Source organism: Chiloscyllium plagiosum, unplaced genomic scaffold (genome assembly GCF_037043375.1).
Source record: "Chiloscyllium plagiosum isolate Xiang-an unplaced genomic scaffold, Cpla_swu_hap1 HiC_scaffold_24, whole genome shotgun sequence".
Classification (NCBI taxonomy): Eukaryota; Metazoa; Chordata; class Chondrichthyes; order Orectolobiformes; family Hemiscylliidae; genus Chiloscyllium; species Chiloscyllium plagiosum.
The window spans coordinates 17,636,492-17,664,041 of record NW_028270162.1 but is presented as its reverse complement, the minus strand read 5'-3'; the positions used below and the strand labels follow the sequence as shown (position 1 = coordinate 17,664,041).

At 41.9% G+C, this 27,550-nt stretch overlaps 1 protein-coding gene across 6 annotated transcripts in view; it reads right to left on the bottom strand.

The window, feature by feature from the left end:
- The window catches only part of LOC122562571 (protein phosphatase Slingshot homolog 1-like), a 118,571-nt gene that overhangs the window by 29,554 nt on the left and 61,467 nt on the right, over window positions 1-27,550 (bottom strand). For 5 of the 6 annotated variants that reach the window (XM_087999950.1, XM_043715523.2, XM_043715522.2 and 2 more), the window contains 3 exons: window positions 18,455-18,649; window positions 17,113-17,206; window positions 12,957-13,085 (listed from right to left, as the gene is read on the bottom strand). In XM_087999950.1, coding sequence (XP_087856076.1) covers window positions 12,957-13,085; window positions 17,113-17,206; window positions 18,455-18,649 — 418 coding nt within the window. Of the gene's footprint in view, window positions 1-12,956; window positions 13,086-17,112; window positions 17,207-18,454; window positions 18,650-25,693; window positions 27,545-27,550 lie in introns of those variants that run through there. The other variant, XM_043715526.2, reaches the window with a different exon arrangement.

The following is a 27,550-nucleotide window of genomic DNA, read 5'->3' as shown; positions in this document are numbered from 1 at the left end:
TCTAGTCCAGCCACATGCTTGACAAAATCAGCAAGTCGTACCCTTAGGCCATAAGAAATAGGAACTGGGCTGTTCAACCCCTCATGCCTGATCCACCATGTCTCCAAAACCTTTGATTCCCCTACTGATCAAGAATCTTTGCATCTAATACACAAAAGGACTCTGCCCCCACAGCTCTCCATTGCAAGGATTTCCAAAGACACTCAAACTTCAGAGACGAAAATTCTCCTCATCTCAGTCTTAAACTGACATCCCTTTATCATGAGACTATGCCTTCTGATCCTGACCCTCCCATGAGGGGAAACATCTGCTCATAATTTACCCTGTCAAGCCCCTTAAGAGTTCTATATGTTTCAGTAAAATCACCTCTCATTCTTCTAAACACCAGAGACTGGCATCCCAACCTGTTTAGCCTTTCCTGATAAGACAATTCCTCCATACCAAGCATCATCCTAATGAACCTTCTCTGAACTGCTTCCAATGAAATGTATTCTTTCCATAAACCAGGGGGCCAAAATTGCTCATAATACTCCAAATAAGGTCTCACCAGCACCTTGTACAGTTGCAGTACAATTTTCCTACTTTCATACTTCAATCCTTTTGAAATAAGGACCAACATTTTATTAGCCTTCCTAGTTACCTGTTACAGCTTTCTGTACTTCATGTACAGGCTCCCTGCTCTCCTAATACCGTTCAACTACTCCATCTTTTTCACCCTTCTTAAATCATCTCAAAAATTGTCAGCCACTGTCCCACCAGCCCCAATCAAGCTTCCTCCAAAAAAATGTCCATTCATTTCTCAGATTCACACAGTGACTCTACAGCCTTGTTGACTTCATCGCTATTTCAGCCCTCCTTACCTACTCTCCTTCCATTTGTATTCTCTACTGCACTCTTGACTACTGTTACAAAGTTTGTGATTCCCCTCACTCTTCTTTAGCACTTTCAGTCCCATACTCTAGTTCTCCATTCTTAAACCCCACTGCTTTCTGTAAGGTCTACAAAATCAGTTACATGCTTTACCACTTTCCTACAAGTAGATTCTTAATGCCATTGTACTGTGAACATTTTAAATTTGGACTCATTTTTGTTATGACTAAAGTTTGAGCAAAAAGGACAATGATTTTTGTTTATATAGCAACTTATCAGATGTTCCAAATGTAAGGAAATGTTTTACACATAATGAAGAATGGTGACTGGTAAGTGGCAAATACTACTGTCATTTTGAATGTTAGATTTGTAAAGTGAAGCTCCATTTCTGTTTCTCATACTGTTAGAAAACATAACTGAAAAATTATCTTTTTGAAACAACTACAGGGGTTAGTACATTTCAATGAAATTACAAGCATTGCCTGTATTGTTTTAATGAGTTTCCTGCATACTGAGAGAAATATTTTTACATCGATTCAAACCATTTATTGGAGGCAGAGCTGCTCAAATGTTTGCACAAAATACTGGATGTAGTTTGAAACAAAGCAGTTTTTCAGGTTTGGCAGGGCTGTCATAAATTTTGCTTAATTTTGAATTACAAAGAACAGGAGAGCACAATACAGGCCCTTCGGCCCTCGATGTTTTGCTGGCCTTTTATCCTACTCTAAGATCAGACTAACCTACATACCCTTCATTGTACTAACTTCCATGTGCCTATCCAAATGTTGCTTAAATGTCCCTAATGTATCTGACTCTACTACCACTGCTGGTAGCGTATTCACGCACCCACCACTCTACCTACCTCTAACATCTCCCCTAAAACTTGAATTACCTTAAAATCATGCCCCCTCGTGGTAGACATTTCCACCCTGGGAAAAAGTTTCTGTCCATCCACTCTATCTATGCCTCTCAACATCTTGTACACTTGTATCAAGTCACCTCTCATCGTTCTTCGCTCCAATGAGAAAAGCCCTAGCTCCCTCAACCTTGCCTTTCCTATTCCTTTGAAAACAAGGGATAGGAAAGGCAAGATTCGTGAACTATGGATGACAGGAGAAATCGTGCAACTAGCCAAGAGGAAAAGAGAAGTGTACTTAAAGTCCAGGCAACTAAGAACAGAATGGGCCTTGGAGAAATATTGGGAGAGTAGGACCATTTTTAAACGAGGAATTAAGTGGGCTAAAAGGGGTCATGAAATAGTTTTGGCGAGCAGAATTAGGGAGAATCCCAAGACCTTTTATTCTTATATAAGGAGGTAACCAGAGAAAGGGGTTGGTCCATTAAAGGATAAGGAAGGAAGGTTGTGTCAAACCTGAGAAAATGGGTGAGTTTCTCAATGATTACTTTGCATCAGTGGTCACTGAGGAATGGGAAATGATGAATGCTGAGATTAGAGATAGAAGTTTATTTACTCTGTATTATGTTGACATAAGGAGGAAAGGTGTTTTGGGTAGCCTAAAGGATATTAAGGTGAACAAATCCCCAGGACCGGATGGGATCTATCCCAGGTTGCTGAGGGAGGCGAGAGAGGAAACAGCTGGGGTCCTGACAGTTACCTTTGTAGCAACCTTAAACACAAGTGAGGTGCCAGATGACTGGAGGGTTGCTCATGTTGCCCCCCACCCCCTTACAAGAAGGGTAGTAGGAATATTCCAGGTAACTACAGACTAGTGAGCCTGACATCAGTGGTGGGAAAGTTGCTGGAGAAGATACTAAGGGATAAAATCTATTTATATCTGGAAAAGAATGGGTTTATTAATGATAGGCAACATGGTTTGTGCGGGGTAGATCGTGCCTTACCAATTTATTAGAGTTCTTTGAGGAAGTGACCAAGTTGATAGATGAAGGGTGGGCTGTAGATGTCATATACATGGACTTTAGTAAGGCGTTTGATAAGGTTCCCATGATAAACTAATGGAGAAATTGAAGTCACATGGTGTGCAGTGTGTTCTAGCTAGGTGGATAAAGAACTAGTTGAGCAACAGGAGACAAAGAGTAGGAGTTGAAGGGGGTTTCTTGAAATGGAGAAAGGTGACCAGTAATGTTCCACAGGGATCAGTGCTGGGGCCACTGCTTTTTTGTAATATACATAAATGATCTGGAAGAGGGCATTGTTGGTCTGATCAATAAGTTTGCAGATGACAACGATTGGTGGAGTAGCAGAAAGCACAGGGGACTGTCAAAGACTACAGGAGAATATAGATTGGAGAGTTGGACAGGGAAGTGACAGATGGAATTCAATCCAGGCAAATGTGAAGTGATGCATTTTGGGAAATCTAATTCTAGAGCAAACCACACTGTAAATGGAAGGGCCTTGAGAAAAATTGATAAGCAGAGAGATTTGGGAGATCAGGTCCATTGTATCCTGAAGGTGGATAGAGTGGTCAAGGCAGCATACGGTATGGTTGCCTTCATTGGACAGGGTATTGAGTAGAAGAGCTGGCAGGTCATATTAAAATTGTACAAGACTTTGGTTCGGTTGCATTTAGAATACTGTGTACAGTTCTACTCGCCACATTACCAAAAGGATGTGGACGCTTTGGAGAATGAGCAAAGAAGGTTTATGAGGATGTTGCCTGGTATGGAAGGTGTTAGCTATGAAGAGAAGTTGAGTAGGTTCAGATTGCTTTCATTAGAAAAAAGGAGATGGAGGGGGACCTGATTCAGATCTACAAAATCATGAAGGGTACAGAGAGGGTAAATAGAGATCAGCTTTTTTCCCAGGGTGAGGGATTCAATAACGAGAGCTCACGCGTTTAAGGTGAGAGGTGAAAAGTTCAAGGGGGATATATGCGGCAAGTACTTTACTCAGAGGGTGGTAGGTACCTGGAACGTGTTGCCAGCAGAGGTAGTAGTGGCAGGCACAATAGATTCATTTAAGGTGCGTCTGAATAGATGCATGAGTGGGTGGGGAACAGAGGGATACAGATGCTTAGGAATTGGCGACAGGTTTAGACAGTGGATTTGCATCGGCTTAGGCTTGGAGGGCCGAATGGCGTGTTCCTGGGCTGTAAATGTTCTTTGTTCTTTCTTCATAAGGCATGCCCTCCAGGCCAGGCAGCATCCTGGTAAATCTCCTCTGCACCATCTCTAAAGCTTCCACATCTTTCCTATAATGACATGACCAGAACTGAACCCAATATTCCAAGTATGGTCTAACCAGGACTCTACAGAGCTGCAGCAAAACCTCTCAGCTCTTGGACTCAATCCCCCTGCTAATGAAAGCCAACACACCATATGCCTTCTTAACAACCCTAACAGCTTGGGTGACAACTTTGAGGGATCTATGGACATGGACCCCAAGATCCCTCTATTCCTCCACAATGCCAAGAATCCTGCCTTTAATCCTGTATTCTGCATTGAAATTCGACCTTTCAAAAAGAATCACTTTACACTTTTGCAGTTTGAACTCCATCTGCCACTTCTCAGCCCAGTTTTGTATACTGTCGATGTCCTGTTGTAACCTAAAACAGTCCTTCACACTATCCACAATTCCATCAACCTTTGTGTCATCGGCAAACTTACTAACTCACCTTTCCACTCCCTCATCCAAGTCATTTATAAAAATCAAAGAGCAGAGGTCCCAGAACACTTCCCTGCAGAACACCACTGGTCACCAAACTCCAGGTTGAATATTGCCCATCTCCCACCACGTGGACAGGCCAATTCTATAACCCATGCCTCCTTACTTTCTGAATGAGCTGACTATGGGAACCTCATCAAACGCCTTGATAAATCCATGTACACTACATCCACTGTTCTACCTTCAGAAATCTATTAGATTAATTAAAATTGGCACATTTCCACACACAAAGTTTTACATTATAAATTTTTCATACTCTATTTATTCATTCATGAGATGTAGATGTCACCAACTCGGGCAGAATTTATTGTCAACTCATAATTGGTCTTGAGAAGGCAGTGGTAAGTTTTCTTCTTGAATGAGTGCAGTCCATATGGTGTAGGCACATGCACAATGTAACTGGGAAGAGAGTTCTAGGGTCTTGACTCAGTGACAGTGAACGAATAGTGGTACAGTCCCAAGTCCGATGTGTGTGGCTGGGACAAGAACTTGCAATCCTTGATATTCTCACAATTCTACATGTTAGAGTCTCGATTTATGAAGGTACTGATCAGGGACTCAACTAGTTTGTCAGCACAAGTTTTTAGTAGCATTGCCGGAACATTTTGATCTGTGGTCTTTGCAGTATATTGTGCTTTCAGCCTCCTTTGATATCATATAGAGTGAATTAAATTGGCTTAAGAGTGGAATCTATGATGCTGGGGATTTCAGGAGGCTGAGATTGATAGTCTATTTGGTATTTCTGGCTGAAAATGCAGGCAACTTCAATTTAGAATTTTGCAGTGGCATGTTTGGCTCTCATCATTGAGGATGGGTATATTTTGGAGTCTCCTCTTCAAGGAGTTTTTAAATTATCCAACACCATTTAGAATTGATTGTGGCAAGTCTGCAGAACTATTGTTTGTGGAATTGCTTGGCTCAAGTGCATGCTGTTTACACTGCCAGATATGCATTGCAGCTTCCCCAGGTTGACACCTCAGTTGATGAATGCCTGGTGCTGCTCCTGGCATGCTCTCCTGCACAATTCAGTGAAACTAGGTTGATTCCCTGGCTTGGTAAAAATGTTAGAGTGCAGCATATGCTGGGTCATGAGTTTACAGATTTTGACTGAATAAAATTCTGCTATTAGCCCTTAGCACCTCATGTAGACCCACAGTGTATCCTTAATGTAACAATGTGATTTTGTCTCCAAAAAGACTGTGCAGTGGTGACTTCTACTTATTCTGTTAAGTAGAAGTGTACATAAAATAAGTAGAAAAATGTACTTTATCTCATCCTCACTAATCTGACTTATCACTTTCTTCAGTATCGGCTGCAGGCCATTCTAGCATCTAAGTCCTTTCGGACTCTGTCCGATAGCCAGTAGTGGGGTTACTCGGCCAGTCTTGGTAAGAGACATAGAAGTCTTCTACCTGGTGTACATTCTGTGCCTTTACCACCTTCAGTGCTTCCTCCAAATGGTGTTCAACCTGGAGGAGAACGGATTCATCAGCCTTGCCCAGATTTGACCTGGTATCATGAGACATCATGAGATTCAGAGTGAATGTTGAGGATTCCCAGAGCAACTCCATCCCAATTGTATATCAATGTGCCGCCATGTCTGACGGAACATGTCATGGGATGATGATAGTCGTGTCTGGGACATGGTCTGTAAAGTATATTTCTGTGAGAATAACGGTCAGGCTACTGTTTGACAAGTCTGTGGGGCAGCTCTCCCAATTTTAGCACCAGCCCCTTGATGTTAGTCAGGATGACTTTTTAAGGTCAACATGATTGTGTGCTGTTGTCATTTCCAGTGTTTTGGTCAATGCAGGTGGTCTGACTGGTTTGATTCCTTTTACCAACTTGTAATATGATGTTTATATTTATAATGGCAACTGCACAATGCCACCTCTAGCAGAAGAATGCTGGGTCAGTATACTAAGTTTACACGTGCAGTTTCATTATAGGTAGGAATTTTCAAGTCCACAACTGCTGCTGAAATAGTCTGTTTGGCATTCCATTCACAGTGGGAGTTCTATGCATACAACCAATTGTTTCCCACTCACCAATACAACTTCACCTGAAGATTACATTTGTTCAAAAGCCCTGTTATGCAATGCCATGGAGGACTGAATAATGTTTCAGTAGAGCAAATCAAAATTTGCTTCCAACCCACTTCAAGCACGTACCATCACATAGTTGATATTTATTTCACTTGGGACATGTCACTTGATATCTTTCAGAAAACACATTATTTAAAGATTATTTAATAATTGCAATAATTTTCATAGAACACAGGAAGATTAATTTTTCTTTTGAATTGCTTTTGTTTAATTCTTTGAAGGGGATGTTGGTGTCACTGGCAAGTCCAGCAGTTATTGCTCATTTCTAAACATCAGAGATAAACAGCACAGAAACAGATCCTTCGGTCCACCTCATCCATGCCGACCAGCTATCCTAAATAAATCTAGTCCCATTTGCCAGCATTTAGCCCGTATCCCTCTAAACCCTCCCTATTCAATATACCCATTCAGATGTCTTCTAAATGTTGTAATTGTACCAGCCCCCACTTCTTCTGGCAGCTCGTTCCATATACACACCACCCTCTGCATGAAAAAGTTGCCTCTAAATCTTTCCCCTCTCACCTTAAACCTATGCCCTCTAGTTTTGTACTCTCCCACCCTGGGGAAAAGACCTTGGCTATTTACCCTAACCATGCCCCTCAGGATTTTATTAATCTCTACAAGGTTACCCCTCAGCCTCTGATGCTCCAGGGAAAATACCAGTAGCATCCATTAGTCTTACAAGACCATGGACCTAAGCCTAGGAAGTCTTGCTTCAATCTTTATTGGTAGAGCAGTGTTGTTGTGGCCTTAGAGGCCCACATGGGAGTGGCAGTCTCAGCTGCAGTGACTGCACTTGAAGGTGCAGTCCTCTGGCGTTGTCTCGGTGCTGCTTTTTTGGCAGTTGCACTTCAGCAGCAAGCTTCAGCTTCACTTCTCTTTTTAGTCCTCTGTGTAATTCCAGCCTCCAGCGAGAGTAATCGCTTGCAATGTCCTCCCACCTCTTGACATTCATGTTCAGTGACTTCATGAAGCAGAGTGAAGAGGCTGGGTATCTGGGAGCGGGCCAGGACCTCCTGATTGGTGATTCGGTCAGTCCACTTGATGTTCAGGATGTGTCTCAGGCTGTGAAGGTGGAAGGCATTGAGACGTCGCATTTGTTTGGGTATCGAGGCTCCAGGTCTCACTGCTATAAAGCAGTGTGCTGAGGACAAAAATCCTGTAGACTGTAACCTTGGTGTCCGCCATTAGTGTTCTGTTCTCCCAGAATCTCTTTTTCAGCCTGACAAGTGTTAAGACTGCTCGTCTGATCCAACTGTTGATCTCAGAGTCTATGGAGAAACTGTTCGTGATGGTGGAGCCAAGGTATGTAAACTCATGGATTTCCTCCAGCTCGTAGTTGTTGATAGTAATGTCAGGGGGGTGCTCAATACCTTCACTTAACACTTTGGTCTTCTTCAGGCTGATGGTCAAGCTGAAGTCCTGGCAGGCTTTTGAGAAGCTGTCCATGCAATTGCTCTTCTGAATGTGTTGCCTGTACCACGTCATCTGCAAACAACATGTCCCTGATGAGTACTTCACAAACCTTGGTTTTCACCCTCAGCAGGGACAGACTGAACAGTCTCCCGTTCAATCTGATGTGCAGGTGGACACCATCAGTTTATGTTCCAAAGGTGTGCTTCAGGATGACTGCAAAGATGCTGAACAGGGTGGGGGCAACCTCACAGCACTTCTTCACACTGCTGCGAAGGCCTCTGAAGAAGAGCCATCAAACTAAATGACTGAACTATTCGGAGGAGTCTCGGACCGACACTCGGGATATACCCTTTTGGCAATTTTCCGCAATCTGTTCAGGGCCATGTGGGCGAAAACGTTCCCAATGATGCTCAGTAAAGAGATTCCCCTGTAGTTGTTACATTCACTTCTGTTCCCTTTGTTCTGTATAGGATGACAATGTTGCAGTCTTTCTCATGTCTTGCGGCACTACTCCCTCTTTCCAGTACTGGCACAGTAGTTCGTGCAGTTGGTTTAGCAAGATGCCCTTTACGCACTTGACGGCCTCTGGTGGAATGCCATCCAACCCTGGTGCCTTCCCATTAGACAGGCTGTCAATTGCTTTACTCAGCTCTTCGGCAATCGGAATGCATCCAGTTCCTCCATAACAGGCAGGCATTCCATGGTGTCTAGCACGCTGTCTGAGATGCTATTTTCTCTGGAGTAGAGTTCAGAGTAATGTTCCACCCATCTCTCCACCTGCTTGCCTTTGTCTTTGATCGTCTTGCCTGTTATGGTTTTCACTGGTGCTATCTTGCTATGGGTTGGATTGATGGTTTTCTTGATCTCCCGTACACTCCACTGATGTTGCCTGTGTCAAATGATGACTGAATGCTTTCGCATAGTTGTAGCCAGTATCTGGCTGTTTCTGGGCTTTGCCTCTTGCTGTCCTCAGCCCTTGCAGTGTTGCCTGGGTGGGGTGGCGTTTGTGCTTGAATGGTGCAACACACTTTGCCTCAATGACAGCGGTGAGCTTACTTGAGCTCGCTTCAAACCAGTCCTGTGTCTTGTCCTGTTTTGTTCTCGAAAATAGGCAGTCTATTCAGCCTCTTTCTACAGCTCAAAACATCCAACACTGGCAGCATCCCCCAGCAGGGAGACTAGAATTGGTCTAACCAATGTCCTGTACAGCCGCAACATGACCTCCCAACTTCTATACTCATGCACTGACCAATAAAGGCAAGCATACCAAATGCCATCTTCACTATCCTATCCACCTGCAATTCAAGAATCAAGTCTTTCAGAAAATAGTGGTAAGTTGTTTTCTTGAGGTGTTCCATGTTAAGAAGGGAGTTCCATGAAAGTGACTCACTGAATGGGAGTAAAGAAATGTAAATTCAAGTTATGAAGTGTGTGGGAAGTGAGGGAATTTGAAAGTGATGGTGTGCCCATGCAACTGCTGCCCATGTCATCCTACATGGCAGGAGCTAAGGGTTTAGAAGCAAAGCAGTCTTGATAAATTGCATAATGTATCTAATGATACACAAGGCTGCCAATGTGTCAGTAATGGTGGGAGCGAAAATTTAAGGTGGTGGATGGGTCAAGCTGCATTGTCCTGGATTATGTTGAGTTTCTTGAGTTAAGCTGCACCCATTCAAGCAAGTGGACAGTACTCTATCACATCCATGATTTGTGTCTTGTCGATGATGGAGCATCTACGGGAGGCCAGAAAGGGAGTTACTTGCTGCAGAATTCACAGTCTCACCCAGTTCCCTTTTAGAAAGGTGGAAAGACAGGTTTCCCAGGCTGTTTTAATTTGAATAACTCTTCAACTTATATAGCTCTCGGAATTGTCTAACTGGTAAGAAACAGAAACTAAGTGCAGGAGTAGGCCTTCGGCCCTTCAAGCCTGCACCACTATTCAATATGATCATGGCTGATCATGCAACTTCAGTATCCCATTTCCACTTTCTCTCCATCCCTTTGATGCCCTTTGCCACAAGCATCACGATCAGCTCCCTCTTGAAACTATCTAACAAACGAGCACCAATAGCTTCCTGTGGGAGAGAATGTTACAGGTTCACAACTGAGTGAAGAAATTCCTCCTCATCTCAGTCCTGAATGGCTTACCCCTCATTCTTAAACCGTGACCCCTTGTTCTGGACCTCTCCAACATTAGGAACATTTCTCCAACATTAGGAACATTCCTCCCACATCTAACCTGTCCAGTCCCATCAGGATTTTATAGGTTTCTATGAGATACCCCCAATTCTTCTAAATTCCAGTGAGTACAAGTCCAGTTGATTCAGTCTTTCCTCATATGTCAGTCCTGCAATCCCAGGAGTTAGTCTGGTGAACCTTCACTAGACTCCCTCAAAAGCACGAATATCCTTCCTTGAATTAGGAGACTAAAACTGCCCACAATACTCAAGATGTGGCTTCATCAAAGTCCTGTATAATTGTAGCAAGACAACTTTACTCTGATATTCAAATCCTCTGGCTCTGAAGGCCAGTATGCCACTAAATTTCCTCACCACCTGCTGCACCTGCATGTCAACCTTCAGCGACTGTTTCACAGTGACATGCAGGTCTCATTACACCTAACCTCTTCCTATACTGCCACCATTCACATAAAAACATGCCTTCGTGTTTTTGTGAACAAGGTCCATAACTCAAATTTATTCATTTTATATTGCATTTGCCAAACATTTGCCCACTCAGTCAATCTGTCCAGGTCTTCCTGCAGCCTCTTCGCATTCACTGCCACCCAGCTTAGAGTCATCTGCAAATGGAGACATTGCACTCAATTTCTTCAACCAAATCGTTAACGTTAGGGTACGGAGTATGAATGAGTTCTGACCAAGATGTAAACAAAACTGTTATGTTGTACATTTAATTGAAATCAAGGGCTGAATTTAACATGGGTGAAGAGGCATGTTTCAGTGCATGAATGGTCACAGTTTGTTATTTTTAAATAAGGAAATCCAATTTTGTTTCACATCACTGAACTCATGCCACTTTCCTCTGGCCTTTTTACAGGTCAGTATTGCTCAGTCAACCTATGCAGCCAACATTAAGTGACAGTTGAAAATCAGATTTATTTCTCCACACTTTATCTGGCAGTGCAGAGTTGAGGAAATACATGAAAAGTACACCAGATTTGAGGTATATGAAGAAAACAGAAAGCCTGACAAGGAATCTGGAACATTCTTGAAGGTAAATGCTTGAAAATATTTTCACAACTTCATTGGTCACTATTAGGTGCTGTATTATAAAATAAGTTTTTAATTCAGTCACTCATTATAGGGATTTTTATTCTAAATTCGATCAAACATTGACCCCTCCCTTCTGTATTTGTTCATAACCATTACAGCATTTTGCAATGCGCAAAGTGTCAGAATGCAGTGAAGATTATAACAAAACGTCCTGTCAGCTTACTCTGTCATTTGTTTCTACTGTAATTGAAATGGCTTTGACTGACGTGGCTCGACACTTAAAAAAAATTCTATATGTCTGCTCCCTTACTGATTGATTGACTCAGACAGACACTCTGTTTTGAAAATGAAACTTGCACCTGCTGTTCGTTCCTTCTAGAGAATATTCTATTTGAACAGCTGTGGCCATTAACAATGCTTAGTTGAGTTTCATGTGGTCATAAATTTTGTCACAGTAGGTGCTGTGTTCGTCAGAGAATGAATGGCAGCTTCATCAAGATATTTTAACAGACTGTCCATTTGAGTGCTTTCTGATTTGGTTGACATAAAGCTAACAGGATTACAAGAATCATTTTTTTTTGTAGAGAACCTGTGCCCGAAACGTCGAATCTCCTGTTCCCTGGATGCTGCCTGACCTGCTGTGCTGTTCCAGCAATAAAGTTTCAACTCATTTTTTTTTGTGTTGTCCCAGTCAAAGTGGTGTCCTTCTTTATCTGTATGTATAGAAACAAGTGATAGTGGACCATGTCTTTTGGTGGCCACTTGGTGTTCACGTATCCTGGTGGCAAGTTTCCAGATAGTTTATCCAATGTAGTGTTTTTTTTTTACAGTTCTTGCATGGTTTCTTGTAAATTACGTTAGTTTTGCTGGTAGTATCTAATGGATCCTTTAGGTTTATTAGTCACTGCTTAAGTGTGTTGCTGGGTTTGTGGGCTACCATGATGCCAATCGGCCTGAATAGTCTGGAAGTCATTTCTGATATGTCTTTGATGTAAGGTAAAGTGGCTATAGCTTTTGGTTGCGTTGTGTCTATTTGTTTGAGTTTGCCTCTGAGGAATTGGCGTTTTTTGTTTATTAGGTACCCATTTTCCTTGACAACATTGTACAGATTTTTTTCCTGTTTTTTTCATTATTTCAATGAGCTACATACATCACACTGCAACACCCAAGAACTATAAAAAGCAGAAGAAAAGTATCTACACAATGTTTTCAACAAAATCGGGTACACAATGAGATCACCCACCTTAAGAAACCAAGACCTATAAATAAAGAGGCGGGACATACCACCAGCACTTCACTGGAGACTCTCACTGATGATGTTACCCAGCATGGTGATGAAACTTCTGAAAACAAACCTTCAAGCTCAGCGAGCTAACTTACACACTTATCATCAACCTGAACTACAAAGTTTTTCAAAAATCACTTCAAAAATGATGTGTAAAGTCATATATGAGTCAGATGTGCTGTTTGTAAGCCACAAATGTTTGCAGGTAGATTGAAAGGCCTATTTTGCTCTTATATCTTATAATCAAGATGCAAAAAAAAAAATCAGCTGTTCTATTCAAGTTGCAGCAAACATAAACTCTAAAGCAACAGTTTCCACTTTGTACAAATACTCTTGTGAAAATAAACAACATTCCATTTTCTGGAATTTAGAAATGCCACAGAATAGCGAGACAAATATATTACCAGATAAAGATGATCAAATATTAGGGTAGCTTTATCCATTTGACCTAAAATGATCAGCATTTCATTGTCAATAAATCCTTTATACTCTTTCAAAGTGCAGTTCATCTGTTGTTCCAACTCATTTCGAATCTATAAACAAAAGAAAATCTTCAGTAACAAGTATAGAATGCAATAACTACTTACTAAAACCTGTGCAAGTTTCCTTGGCTTTGTTTTTTCTTGTAAATTAATGGAACAAACACTTCTTAGGATTTGACTCTACGGACGGTATCAGCTCTCTTAATGGCAGAAGACAGAGTGATGGTGGAGGACTGTATTTCAGTCTGAAGGACTGTGACTGGCAGTGTTCTGTGGAGGTTGATATTGGGTCCACTTTAGTTTGTCATTTATATAAATGATTTAGATGAGAATATAGAAGGCATGGTTAGTAAGTCTGTGGATGACACCAAAATTGGTGGTACAGTGGACAGCGAAGAAGGTTACCTAAAATTACAAAGAAATCAGTTGGGTCAATGGGCTGAAGAACAGGAGATGGAGTTTAATTTTGATAAATGTGAGGAGTTGAATTTTGGTTAAAAGAAACAAGGTAGGACTTATACAATTAAAAGTAGTGCCTTGGATAGTTTTGTAGAACAGAGAGACCTAGGGGTTCAGATACAAATTTCTTTGAAATTTGCATCACATATAGATAAGGTGATTAAGAAGGCGTTTAGCATGTTTGCCTTCATTGCTCAGACCTTTGAGTACAGGAGTTGGGACGTTATGTTGAGTTGTACAGGACTTTGGTGAGGTCTCTTCTGGAGAAATGTGTATGGTTCTGGTTGCTCTGTTATAGGAAAGATATTATTAAGCTGGAGGGGGCTCAGAAGAGATGTTGCTGGGAATAGAGGGTTTGAGTTATAAGGAGAGGCTGGATGGGCTGGGACTTCTTTCACTGGAGTGTGGGAGTTTGAGGGGTGACCTTATAGAGGCTTATAAAATCATGAGGGATTTGGGTGAAGGAAAAGACATGTGCCATTTACTAAGGGTGGGGGATTTCAAGATTAGCAGACATATTTTTAAGGTGAGAGAAGAAAGATTTAAAAAAGACATGGGGGCAAGTTTTATCACACAGAGAGTACTTCGTGTGTGGAATAAACCTCCAGAGGCAGAAGTGGATGAAGGTACAGTTACAATATTCAAGAAACATTTAGATAAATAAATGAATAAGAAATGCTTGGAGTGGTACAGGTCAAGCGCAGGCAGACGAGACTAGTTTAGTCGTTACAGACTGGTTAGATGGAAGGGTCTGTTTCCATAAAGAACAACTCTATGACTAGTTATAGGCTCAGAGTCATAGACATGGACAGCAGGGAAACAGGCCCTTTGGTCCAACTCGTCCATGCCAAGCAGATATCCTAACTAATCTAGTCCCATTTGCCAGCACCGGCCCATATCCCTCTAAACCCTTCCTATTCATATCCCCATCCAGATGCCTGTTAAACGCTGCAATTGTACCAGCTTTCACCACTTCCTCTAGCAGCTCATTCCATACATGCAGAACCATCTGCATGAAAAGGTTTTCCCTTATATCTTACCCCTCTCACCCTAAACCTATGTCCTCTATTTCTGGACGTCCCCACTCCAGGGAAAAGACTTTCTATTTATCCTTTTCATGCTCCTCATCATTTTATAAACCTCTTTAAAGCCAACCCTCAGCCTCTGACGCTCCAGGGAAAACAGCCCCAGCCCAATCAGCTTCTCCCTATAGCTCAAATCCTCCAACCTTGGCAAGATCCTTGTGAATCTTTTCTGAACGCTTTCAAGTTTCACAACTGCATGCAATATTCCAACAGTGGCCTAACCAGTGTCCTGTACAGCCGCAACATGACCCCCCAACTTCTATACTTAATACTCTGAGCAATAAAGGAAAGCATACCAAATGCCTTCTTCACTATCCTATCTACCTATGACTCCACTTAAGGAATTATGAACCTGCACTCCAAGGTCTCTTTGTTCAGCAACACTCCCTAGGACCTTACCATAAAGTTTGTAAGTCCTGCTCTGATTTGCTTTTCCAAAATACAGCACCTTGCATTTATCTAAATTAAACTCCATCTGCCACTCCTCAGCCCATTGGCCCGTTTGATCAAGATCCTGTTGTAATCTCAGGTAACCTTGTTCGCTGCCCACTACACCTCCAATTTTGGTGTCATCTGCAAACTTACTAACTATTCTTACTATATTCACATCCAAATCATTTATATAAATGATGAAACATAGTGGACCCAGCACCGATCCTTGTGGTACTCCACTGGTCACAGGTTTCCATTCTGAAAAACAACCCTCCACCAGTACCCTCTGTCTTCTACCTTTGAGCCAGTTCTCAATCCAAATAGCTAGTTCTCCTATATTCCACAAGATCTAACCTTGCTAACCAGTCTCCCACAGGGAACCTTGTCGAATGCCTTACCGAAGTCCAAAAGGTCACACCCACCACTCTGCCCTCATCAATCCTCTTTGTTACTTCTTCAAAAAAAACTCAATCAAGTTCGTGAGACATGATTTCCCACACACAAAGCCATGCTGACTATCCCTAATCAGTCCTTGCCTTTCCAAGTATACGTAAATCCTGTCGCTCAGGGTTCCCTCCAACAACTTGCCCACCACCGACATCAGGCTCACCAGTCTATTGTTCCATGGCTTTTCCTTACCACCTTTCTTAAATAGTGCTAGCAAACGGTTTCATAATTGAAGCATATGTTGTCTTTGCCAGATGACCAAGTGTGTACTCTGTGGGTTCTCTGGCCCTGACTGTTGTTTAGGGTGCTGAAGTAAAATGCAGTTTTCAACTGCTGCTCTCACAAAAATCAACTAACACCACACAATCCAGGACTTAGACCTGTATATTTATCTCTATGTTGTACAGTGGACAATATCTGGCTCTGAATGAATTACATGCTGATTTTTAAGCCAGTAAATTATGTATTCACTGTTCCAATTTTCAGATTACTCTTCATTGAAAGCCTAGAAACTTACAGCATAAAAGATGCAGTCCATTGCATCTGCATCAATTCTTTGCTGGCTCAATTCCAAGCTAGTCACTTGGCTCAGTTCTCTCCTCAAAATTTCTATCTTCCTCTTTTTCAAATGTTTATCTACTCTTCTCTTGAAAGGTCCAAGCATATCTACGTCAATGACATTTGGGAAGCATTCCATGATTGAACAAATCTACATTAAAACATTCCCTAACCTCAGAAATCACTCTGTTTCATTTTTAAATTTAATTTTCCAAGTCACTGACCTACTGCCCAGAGAAATTAGTTTTTAAAAAATATTTCACCAGAAAACCTAACAATTGAAAACCCACTGTTAAGTCACTTTTTAGTGTTGCGCACTTTAGTGTAAGCAGTGACAGAATCGCATGTCTACCATCATGATCGTAATTTTTTAATCTTTGTATCTTTTTGGAACATTTACAGTGTACATTTCCTCTGCTTTCAATGTCAATTTTGCAAAGGGTCTTCCAAAGCTAAGCATTGCCTTACAGAAATGTAAAAACATTCTAGAACCTCAAAAATGATTTTTGATTGCTTTTTCTATCTGCACTTTCAAGCAAATCACCTGCCTGTTCTCTGCCTAGACGGACAAGCAGGTATCCAATTCAAACATCTTTTTGATTGGGATGCAGAGCTGGACAAAACAAATGAGGAGCATTTTCCTATTTTCCTTTTGTGACTAGATCCACATATTCCAGATATTCTGTTTTTCTTAGTTTAGTTAACCAACAATTCTACAACAGGTCAAAAAAAAAAACAAATATTTGAGGTCTTATTGAAAAGACAAAAATACCAGCAAAAGCAGGACAATCATCCAAGCACGACAGATTCAAGTTAAACTTTGTTTTGCCATGAATTAACCATTATCTGTATTAAAATACAGGTTAAGCATATTTTGATTGATAGAAAAAAATCATACACCTTTGATTTGATTAACATGGATTAACAGAGATCAGTATCAATTAAGATGCAAGCACAAAATAACTGGTTCAAGGAGTAGCTAAATAAGAATGACTTCCTACATCATTGATGTAAATCAATGATAAAATTTCCATGTTACTCTCAAGTAACTTTTCTACAACTTGAAGCATATTCATCTGGCTCAATTGCAAACTTACATCTTTAGATGTGACATTTTCCAAGTCTTTGCTCATCATTATATATCTTAGTTTATTTTTTATTAATCGTTCAGTTAGTTCATTCTCTGTTGGTCTGTAAAAAAAACACACAAATATGTTTTTCTCAAAGTTAATCACCTTACCTGCATACCAAAATCCAAAAGAGCTAACCAAAAAACAGGTTAAAAAATGACATCAGAATCACATCGGTATACATGAGTCAATCACATTGCAATTTGTGTGAAATTAGTATTTTTGAAGTTTAGAAACAATTAGTAGAGTACTTGGAGTTCACATAGTGCTCTTATTTCTATTTTTTTATGCAAGAACTATGCTGAATATTAAAGAGTTTTTATAAATCTGGAAATAGATGTGATTCTCTCCACAGTTAAAGTTTCTGAGGCTCAAGTTGCATATCTGATTTCTACACTGGAAGTTGGTTTGCACAAGGAAATTGGCAAGAAAAACAAAAATCCCTTGAAGCTTTCCTTTTTAAGATGAGGGGAGCAGGGGCTATGATGGATCTTGTGGGGCGTTACAGAATAGTATATTTTCCTACTCTTCCTTCTTTTATGACAGATGTAACGCTACTTGATTAGGTGCAGGGTAGTTGAAATTCACAGCACAGCTCTCTTGGGACTGGCGCAAACGCAGAAACAAATATTCAGACACCAACTACCTTTGTAGTTTTACAAACTCAGAATAGTACTTAAATGTTGAATATCATGAACGCAGAGAGAGAAGAATTTCAACTCCAGTGCAAGGCAAAGGAGAATAAAAAACTCATGGTTCTAGCCGTCATTTCTTTTTTAAACACAAAGCATTCAAAATCACTACTAGCCTGATGGTATTTTATATATTTCAAAATATAGGCTCATGAGAAAAAGGAATAGATCATCTCTCTTTGTTTAATGCATTATCTTATTCTCAGTAAGAAATTAGTTAGAATTTAATTTGAATAGCACATTAAATGCTTTCCAAAAATCTCAATCACATTAAGCAAAGGTCAGCACACATGACACTGAAAATTGCAGGGGATTCTCTATGCTCCTTGTTGAAACTGCTTCAAAAGCAATGCAAGGGAGAAAAGAAGTGTAAAAACTGAACAAGGGCCAAGAAACAGAACAGAACAACATGTTAAATAAATATAATGTAAATATAGCAATCAACAATCTTCAGTATTTTGCTTTTCATATACCTATCATTGCTCCGCATGGCTTTGTCAAAAATGACTCTTGCTAAAAAAAAAGTCTGATCTGGAGAAGTATGCTGATCTCAAAGTAATCCACAAAGAAATTCTGTTGGAAAGAAAACTTTTCAAAAGTTTGCAATCTTTACTCACTTATCGACAAACATTGGCGGTGAGTCTGCTCGCATGGACTGCAAGTCTTGCATTGCATTCCATTCATTAATACAACTTTGATCCGAGTTAATGCAACTCTCGTAGTAACTGGTCCAAGTCAAAGCAATTCCTGACGGATAGTAATTGTACCTACGCGCTATCTCACAGGATTTGTGGAGAATTTGTAGTGCTGACCTACAAAACACAAATAATGGATTTCTTTTAAACATCTCATCTTTATTCATATGTTGTGATAAGTAATGAGCTAATAGGGTAAGGGAAGGAAATTAATATCAACAGAGGCAATAATTGACCTTTGGTTGTTCTGGCAATTGTGAGATTGCATTGAAATGAATTCATCTCTCATCACAGTCTTTTGATTCATTTGTGGGATGAGAGTATCACCGGCTGGCCAACATTTATTGCCAATTCCTAGTTGCCCTTGAGAAGGAGATGGTGAGCTGCCTTTTTGAACTGCTGCAGTTTACCTTTTGTGGGTTGACCCACATTGCCATTAGGGAGGGAATTCCATGATTTTGACCCTGTGGCAGTGAAGGAATGGCAAATATTTCCAAGTCAGGATGGTGAGTGGCTTGGAGAGGAACTTCAACATGGTGGTGCTACCATGTGTCTGCTGCCCTTCTCCTTCAAAATGGAAACCGCTGTGAGTTTGAAAGCTGCTGTCCGAGATCTTAGGTGAATTTATGCAGTGCATCTTGTAGATAGCACACACTGCTGCGACTGAGGATTGGTGGTGGGGGGAATGGATGCTTGTGGATATTGTGTCAATCAAGCAGGCTGCTTTGTCTTGGATGGTGTCAAGCTTCTGGACTTTGTTGGAGCTGCACCCATCCAGGCAAGTGGGGAGTATTTTAATTACATTCATGACTTGTGCCTGTTTGATGATGGACAGGCTTTGGGGAGTTAGGAGATGAATTACTCACGACAATATTTCTAGCCTCTAACCTGCTCTTGTAGCTACTGTGTTTATGTGGCAAGTCCATTTGGCTCTGGTCAATGTAAGCCCAAGAATGCTGATAGTAGTGTTACTGTCACTGAATCCCCCACTGAGTGCCAAGAGACACAGATGAGATTTTCTCTTACTGGTAATCATCATAGCTTGGCTTTTGTGTGGCACCAATGTTATTTGCCACTTGTCATCCCAAGCCTGGATCTTGTCCAAATCTCGTTGTTTTTGAAGATGGACTGAGAGTATCTGAGAGTTATCAAATGCTGCTGAACATTGTGCAATCATTAGCAAACATCCCTACTGCTAACCTTATGATGGAGGAAAGATTATTGATAAAGCAACTGAAGATGGTTGGGCCTAAGAGACTACATTGAGGAACCTGCAGAGGTGACCTGTAGTGAAGATTACTGACCTCCAAATACTACAACCACCTTCCTATAATGACCATAAGACATAGGAGTGGAAGCAAGGCCATTTGGCCCATCGGGTCCACTCCGCCATTCAATCATGGCTGATGGGCATTTCAACTCCACTTACCTGCATTCTCCCCGTAGCCCTTAATTCCTGGTGACATCAAGAATTTATCAATCTCTGCCTTGAAGACATTTAGCATCCCGGCCTCCACTGCACTCCGCGGCAATGAATTCCACAGGCCCACCACTCTCTGGCTGAAGAAATGTCTCCGCATTTCTGTTCTGAATTTACCCCCTCTAATTCTAAGGCTGTGTCCACGGGTCCTAGTCTCCTCGCCTAAAGGAAACAATGTGTCAGGTATGGTTCCAACCAGTATAGAGTTTTCCCTCTTATAACCATTGATTCCAGTTTTGCTAAGACTCCTTGATGCCACACTTGGTAGAATGCAGCGTTGCTGTCAAGAGCCCTCGCCTCTGGAATTTAGCTCCTTTGTCCATGCTTGAACCAAGGCTGTAATGAGGTCAGGAGCTGAGTTGCCCTGGCAGAACCCAAACTGGGCGTCACTGAGCAGGTTATTACTGCACGGGTGCTGCTTGATAGCACTGTTGATGACACCTTCCATCACCTTAGTAATGGAGTGAAAGTAGACAGGCAAGGTGGTAACTAGCTAGGTTGGATTTGTCCTTTTTTTTAATGTACAGGACATACTGGGCAATTCTTCACGTTGTTGGGTAGTTGCAATTCTACTGGAACAGTTTGGCTACTGTAGCAGCACATTCTGGAGCACAAGTCTTCAGTACTATTGCCAGAATGTTGTCATTGCCCGTAGCCTTTGCAGTACCCAGTGTCTCAAAATGTTTTTTACTATCACATGGAGTGCATCAAATTGGCTGAAGACTGATATCTGAAATGCTGGGGACCACTGGAGGAGGCAGAAATGGATCATCCACTTGCCACTTCTGGCTGAAGATTGTTGCCAATGTTTCAGTCATATCTTTTGCACTGATGTGCTGAGCTCTTTCATCATAGAGGATGGAATATTTATGGAGTCTCCTCCTCCTCCAGTGACGTGTTTAATCATCCACTACTACTCAAGACTGAATGTGGCAGGACTGCAGAGCTTAGATCTGATCCATTGGTTGTGGAATCGCTTAGCTCTATCACCTGCTATTTAGCGTGCAAGTTGTCTTATTTGATAGCTTTACCAAGTGACACCTTATTTTCAGATGTCATGGTGCTGCTCCTGCCATGCTCTCCTGCACTCTATTGAACCAGAGTTGATCCCCTGGCTTGATAGTAATGATTGAGTGGAGGATATGCTGGACCATAAGGTTACAAATTGTGCAGGAGTACAATTCTGCTGCTGTTGATGGCCAACAATGCCTCTTGGATACCCATTCTTGAGTTGCTACATCTGGTTAAGTCTGTCCCATTTAGCACGGTGATAGTGCCACACTACACAGTTGAGGTTATTCTCAATGTGAAGAAAGAACTTTGTCTCCAAAAGGACTGTTCAGTGATCACATTTACTGATAATTACTGGGGAAGGTGTATCTGCAGCCAGCAGATTGGTAAGGATGAGGTCAAGTATGTTTTCCTCTATTGCTGGTTCCCTCACCACTTGCTATAGACTAAGTCTGGAAGCTATGTCCTATAGGACCCTACCAGCTCAAATCAGTAGTATTACTCCTGAGCCACTCTAGATGGCGGACATCAAAATCCCCCATCTAGAATACCTATTGTGCCTTGGCTATCGTCAGTGCATCCTCCAAGTGTTGTTCAACATGGAGGAGTATCTATTCATCAGTCAAGGGAAGATGGTATGTGGTAATCAGCAGGAGGTTTCCTTGCCCATGTTTTACCTGAAACCAGAGTCTTCATGGGGCCTCGAGTCAAATGCTACAAACCCCCAGGGCAACTTCTTCTCAACTGTATACCATTGTGCCGCCAGTTCTGCTGGGTCTGTCCAGCCAGTGCAACAGGAGATATCCAGGGATGGTGAAGCAGTGTTTGAATCATACCTCACAGGCAATGTCCCAGTTAGTATGACCATCTCAGGCAGTTACTTGGACTAGTCTTTGAGACAGCTCTCCCTATTTAGGCACTAGCTCCCACATATTAGAAAGGAGGACTTCAAAGGGTCAATAGGGCTGCTTCTGTCTTTGTCTTTTCCAGTGCATCGGTTGATGCCAGGTGATCCGTCTGGTTTCATTTCTTTCAGACTTAGCAGCATTTAGTGCAACTGAAAGACTTGCTAGGCCATTGTGGAGGGCAGTTAAGAGTCAACAACATTGCTATGGGTCTGGAGTCACATGTAAGCCTGACCGGGTGAGAATGGTTTATTTTCTTCCCTCGAACAGAAGTGAATCAGATTGGGTTTTCTGACAATCAATGATGGTTTAATGGTCATCAGTAAATCCTTAATTGCAGATTTTTAGCAAATTCAAACTGCACCACCTGCCTTGGTGGGATCAACCCAGGACCCCAGAACATTAGTTGAGTTTCTAGATTAATAGTCTGGTGATAATATCACTAGGTCATTGCCTCTCTATCATTCCAGCCTATTAATTCAATAACAGTGAAAGAACTTCACAGAGGCCAGTGTTCCATTGCCAAGTCATCCTATATTTACACATGGAGAGTCCTTGACACTGATCCAGCTCCCTCACAGCCAGCTGTCACAGTGAATAGGATGCCTGACACTCCTGGTAGTTTTTTTTTTATTTTTCTTTTTTTTTCTTTTTTATATTTTTTTTTCTTTTTTTTTATTAACCCCCACACTACCACCTAAGTGCGGTAGTGCTTATTTTATCCCCAGCACCCATGGTGTGTATGTGCAGGTGGGAGACACGGTGAAAGACACAAAGTGCACGAATCTTTATTCAAATTCCACCATCAGGAAGATAGGAAAACACCCGGGTGGCCAGTGACAAACACTGCCCTTCACATCAAGGGACAGTGCTGTGTGATCAAAACAGTGAAGGGAAGGGTAGGGACTAAATCAAAATAGAATTGGAGGGAGAAATGATGCACTCCACTCCCTGCGGCGCCCACCTCTCCCTGAACAACTCCAGGGTGTTGGTCGACACCGCGTGCTCCTTCTCCAAGGACACCCGGGCTCTAACGTAACCGCGGAAGAGGGGCAGGCAGTCGGCCCTAACGACCCCCTCCACGGCCCGCTGCCTGGACCTGTTGATGGCCAGTTTGGCCAGGCCCAGGAGCAGACCCATGAGGAGGTCTTCAGACCTGCCCTCCCTCCTGACACTCCTGTTCGTATCAGTCAGCCAGTGGTCCCTGATTGGGGCAATCAGGGAACTCATATTGTATGATGTCTACATGGCTGACCACATCATGACCACTGCAGGCCTCCCCTTCAGAGTCCAAGGACATAGGCTGGTTCTTTTTTTTTTGTGACTCCTCTTGGGGCATTTTAGTAACTTTGCCTCTGATACGGGTGGCATGTAATGCACGGAAGCTCGGCTTTTGCACCTAGAACATTTCAGAAGAAATTCATTCTCTTCTTCAGATGGCAAAGGCATCAAGGCAGTGGAATCTGATGTGTCCATCTCAGATTCAGAGGGATATTCAATGCTTGATGGAGAGGGAGAACTCACAGGTTCCGGAATGGTTAGAAATGCACCAAACACGTTTTGCTCCCACACCATATGTGAGTTTGCAGCTTTCATATGGTCAACATGCTTGTTCAGGATTGTTTCACCTACCCGATCTTTATATGTCACCAGACCCAACTTTGCAGCAATCATGCAGGTCCATTCTTGTAGTCCCTCTACCAAAATTTGTCCCCTGAAGTAAACTGTCTCTCTCGCTGAGTCGAGTCTTGTTGGCATTCGCGGTTCTGATGCTGTTTCACCCTCCACCCTGGTCTTGGAAGATCAGATTTAACCTGGTGTGAAGTGTTCGCATTAACAACTCCGCTGGAGCTGTCTCAATAGTTGCAAGAGGGATGGTGCTATAATAAGTTAGGAACCCAGACAGTGTAATATCTGGTGATGCTGTAAGGCTGTTTCTTTAAGACTGCCTTCAAAGTTTGTACTGCTGTGTTAGACTATTGAATGATGCATGGTATAGAGCTGTCCTTCTATGTCGAATTGAGGAAATACTCAAATTCCCTGCTAGTAAACAATGGCCCGTTACCTGTGACCAACACTTCCAGGAGTCCATGCATTGCAAAAGATGCATCCAGTTTTCCTATCATCAACCCCATGTTTTATGAATGAACTCCAAGCACATCCAGCCACTTTGAGTTGGCGTCTACATTGACAAACAGCATTAAGCCTTTGAAAGGACCTGAACAGTCGACATATAACTGAATCCAGGGTTTACCCAGCCATTCCCATGAATGCGAGGGAGCTGCTAGCATTAATGTTGTCCTTGTTGGCACGCTGGACACTGCCCCACAAGTGTGACTATGTCAGTATCCAATCCTGGCCATCAGACATAACTTCTTGCCAACATCTTCAGTTTGGAAACCTCTGAATAACCCTTGAAGAGTTCAGCCAGCTAGCAAAGGCGGTGACCTTTGCTAGGGACAACCATTGTCGCTCCCCATAATAATATGCTGTCCTCTACTGTGATCTGGTCTCTCCGGGTCCAAATAAAGTTTAAATTTGGGTCGTGACGGCCCTTTGGATTGCCCCATTACCACCTGTGATTTTAGACTTGCCAGGACCAAATTTTTCTACTTCCAAAGTCTGATATTGTGAGTTGTGACTGGAAGTGTATCCAGAAAATTTAAGATCATTATGGACTCTTCCAGTGGTGATACCACCGATAGTGTATCTACCAGAGACAGCTCTGCATTTGCTACTTGGCCTCCTGGATGGTGTTCCAACTTGCATTTAAGATTAGAGCCCAACACTGAACTTGGCCTGATGCTATGGGCAGCACTGCCTTGTCCTCTTTAAGTAGACCTAACAGGAGTTTGTGGTCCATTATTCTGACACCAAATACAACTGCCAAAACTTCCTTTTCTATCTGGGCGTATTTATGCTCTGCATTAGCCGAAGTCTTGGATGCATTTACAATTGGGCATTCCTCTTCATTGAGCCATCTATGAGCAAATACTACCCCGATGCCATATGGGGAGGCACTGTTTGTCAATACCAGACTTCACTTGGGATCATAGTGTGCCAACACCTTAGAGGTTAATAGCGATTTCTTCACTTCCCTGAAAGCTATTGCTTGGCTATGCAAATGTTTCCAAAGCTGATCCTTTTTTAAGAGTTGATGCAAAGGTGCCGGGTTGTAGGCCACATGATGTATGGACTTCTGTAATAATTCACCGACCCAAGGGAAAACCTAAGCTCCAGAACAGACGTGGGAGCCAGGTCTTTGATCACCCTCATTTTATCTTCCACCAAGTGTAACCCAGTATCGTTGACTCTATAGCCTAAGTAGATCATTGGGTTTCCAGGAACACAATATTTTTCCCTTTCAAGGCGTATGCCTGTCTAGGAGAAAAATCTATGTCCATATTCTCTAAATCCTCCTTATTGATTTTCCCTGTTCTTAGCACATCATCTGGACAAATGGCGACCTGGGATAGACCTTGTAAAATGTTCTCCATCATCTGCTGAGAAATTGCATAGGCTGACGAAATCTCAAATGACAGTCTCATACATTGGTACAAGCCGTTATGGGTATTAATTGTAGCACACTTCTGGGAAACCTCATATAACCACAAGTCAAGCATGCATGGCTCATGTCCAGCTTTGTGAAGGACAGTCCTCCCTGCCAGCTTTGTGTAAAAATCCTTTATGCAAGGGATGGTGTATTTATCCAACTATGAAAAGCGGTTTACCATTTATTTAAAATTCCCACAAAGTTGAACTGACCTGTTGGGCTTCACAAATCGCTTCAACTGGTGCTGCCCATTCCGCAAACTGGATTGTGTTGATGATTCCTTTGCTTTCTAGCCTCCTGATTTCTGCCTCTCCTTTTGCCCATAGGCAAATAGTACTCGGCAGGCCTTGCTGCTTCCTGGTCAACATGAAAGGTGGCCTTGGCCCCTTTGATAGACCCTAGACCTCATTAAAAAACATTCAGGTATTTAATTAGGACTTCACTGAGACAGCCATTTTCTAACTGAAAAATGTTGAGCCAATCTAAGTGAATCTTTCTCAACCAATTTCTCATCCATCAAGATTAGGCTCAAGCCTTTTACTACAGTGGTACTTCTATAAGAGACTAGAATTGAAGTTATACCTTTAATGTCTGAAGGTTCCCCAGTATAGGTTCTCGGTTTAGCTGAGGTCTTGGGCAAACTTTATGGATGGAGTCCAGCACGAGTTTTTGTTCAAGTCTGGTTCCGTGATCAGTGAAACAGCCCATGCCAGTATTAACCTCCATTAGAACCAGGTGACCATTTAATCAGACATTTTGATTGGTTCGGATTTGGATGTAGCTAAGCAATTCAACTGTTCCAAACCAGATGTAGCTTGACTTTCCAGGGTGTGCACCCTCCTGGTTACTGACCTATGAGTTCTCTACTCAACATAGTTCGAGAGAAACTCTAATCTTTAGATTAGATTACATTACAGTGTGGAAACAGGCCCTTCGGCCCAACAAGTCCACACCGACCCGCCGAAGTGCAACCCACCCATACCCCTACATTTATCCCTTACCTAACACTATGGGCAATTTAGTATGGCCAATTCACCTGACCTGCACATCTTTGGACTGTGGGAGAAAACCGGAGCACCCGGAGGAAACCCACGCAGACACGGGGAGAATGTGCCTGAGGCGGGAATTGAACCCGGGTCTCTAGCGCTGTGAGGCAGCAGTGCTAACCACTGGGCCACCGTGACGCCCACAAATGATATAAGAGTGTACACTACTATCTGACCTAGTATAAACCAGAACGATAGGGCGTTGTAATCTAATTTAAATATTAAGCTGCAAAGAATCTGCAAAGATCGACATGTTTATGGTATCAGTATATATTGTACCGTAATGAGAAATATTTTGACAATTCACAGGCTGAGTCTGCTTTCACATGTTTCGTTCACCCATAACTACTAAACTCCACATCTTCTAATTCAAACTCCTTCCAAATTTCACTTCTTTATTTTAATAATCTTCAATTATGTCTCATCTTCCATTTACGCAGCTAAAGTATTCTCAGTACCTATCTTCATTCCAGACAATTATCTGTCAGTTAACAGTGCTGCAATTTTCAGTTCAAGTATACAGGCACTTTCACCAGCTACTTCTTCCAATTATTCAAAAGGTTCTTAAAAACCCATTGCTGAACGATGAATTTTGTTCCCCTCAATGTGTCCTTTCTGCAGCATGATGGCTTCTTATCTCATGAAAATTGCTTAGACATTGTTCTATATTAGGCTCACTATATAAAGAGAATTTCTTACTAGTTTTTGGTTCATCTCATCTTCTCATCCTCCTACCCAAAGTCCATGCTAGTTTTTAGAAGTCAGTTTGATCCAGCATCCAGTTACCACATTAGCAAGTTACTTAATAGATTTGGCCACTTGAATAATATATTTCCCAGTATCATTTTTCGTAACCTCCAAATAATATCAGTACATGGCAACATGAGTTTCTATTCCATTTACCAAACTAATAATTACTGCGACATCAAAATGGATATTTTTAACAAACTCCATACATTGAAAAATAAACCAAAGTTCAAATTTTATCAATGAGTAAGACAGCACTATGAAACGAAATATATT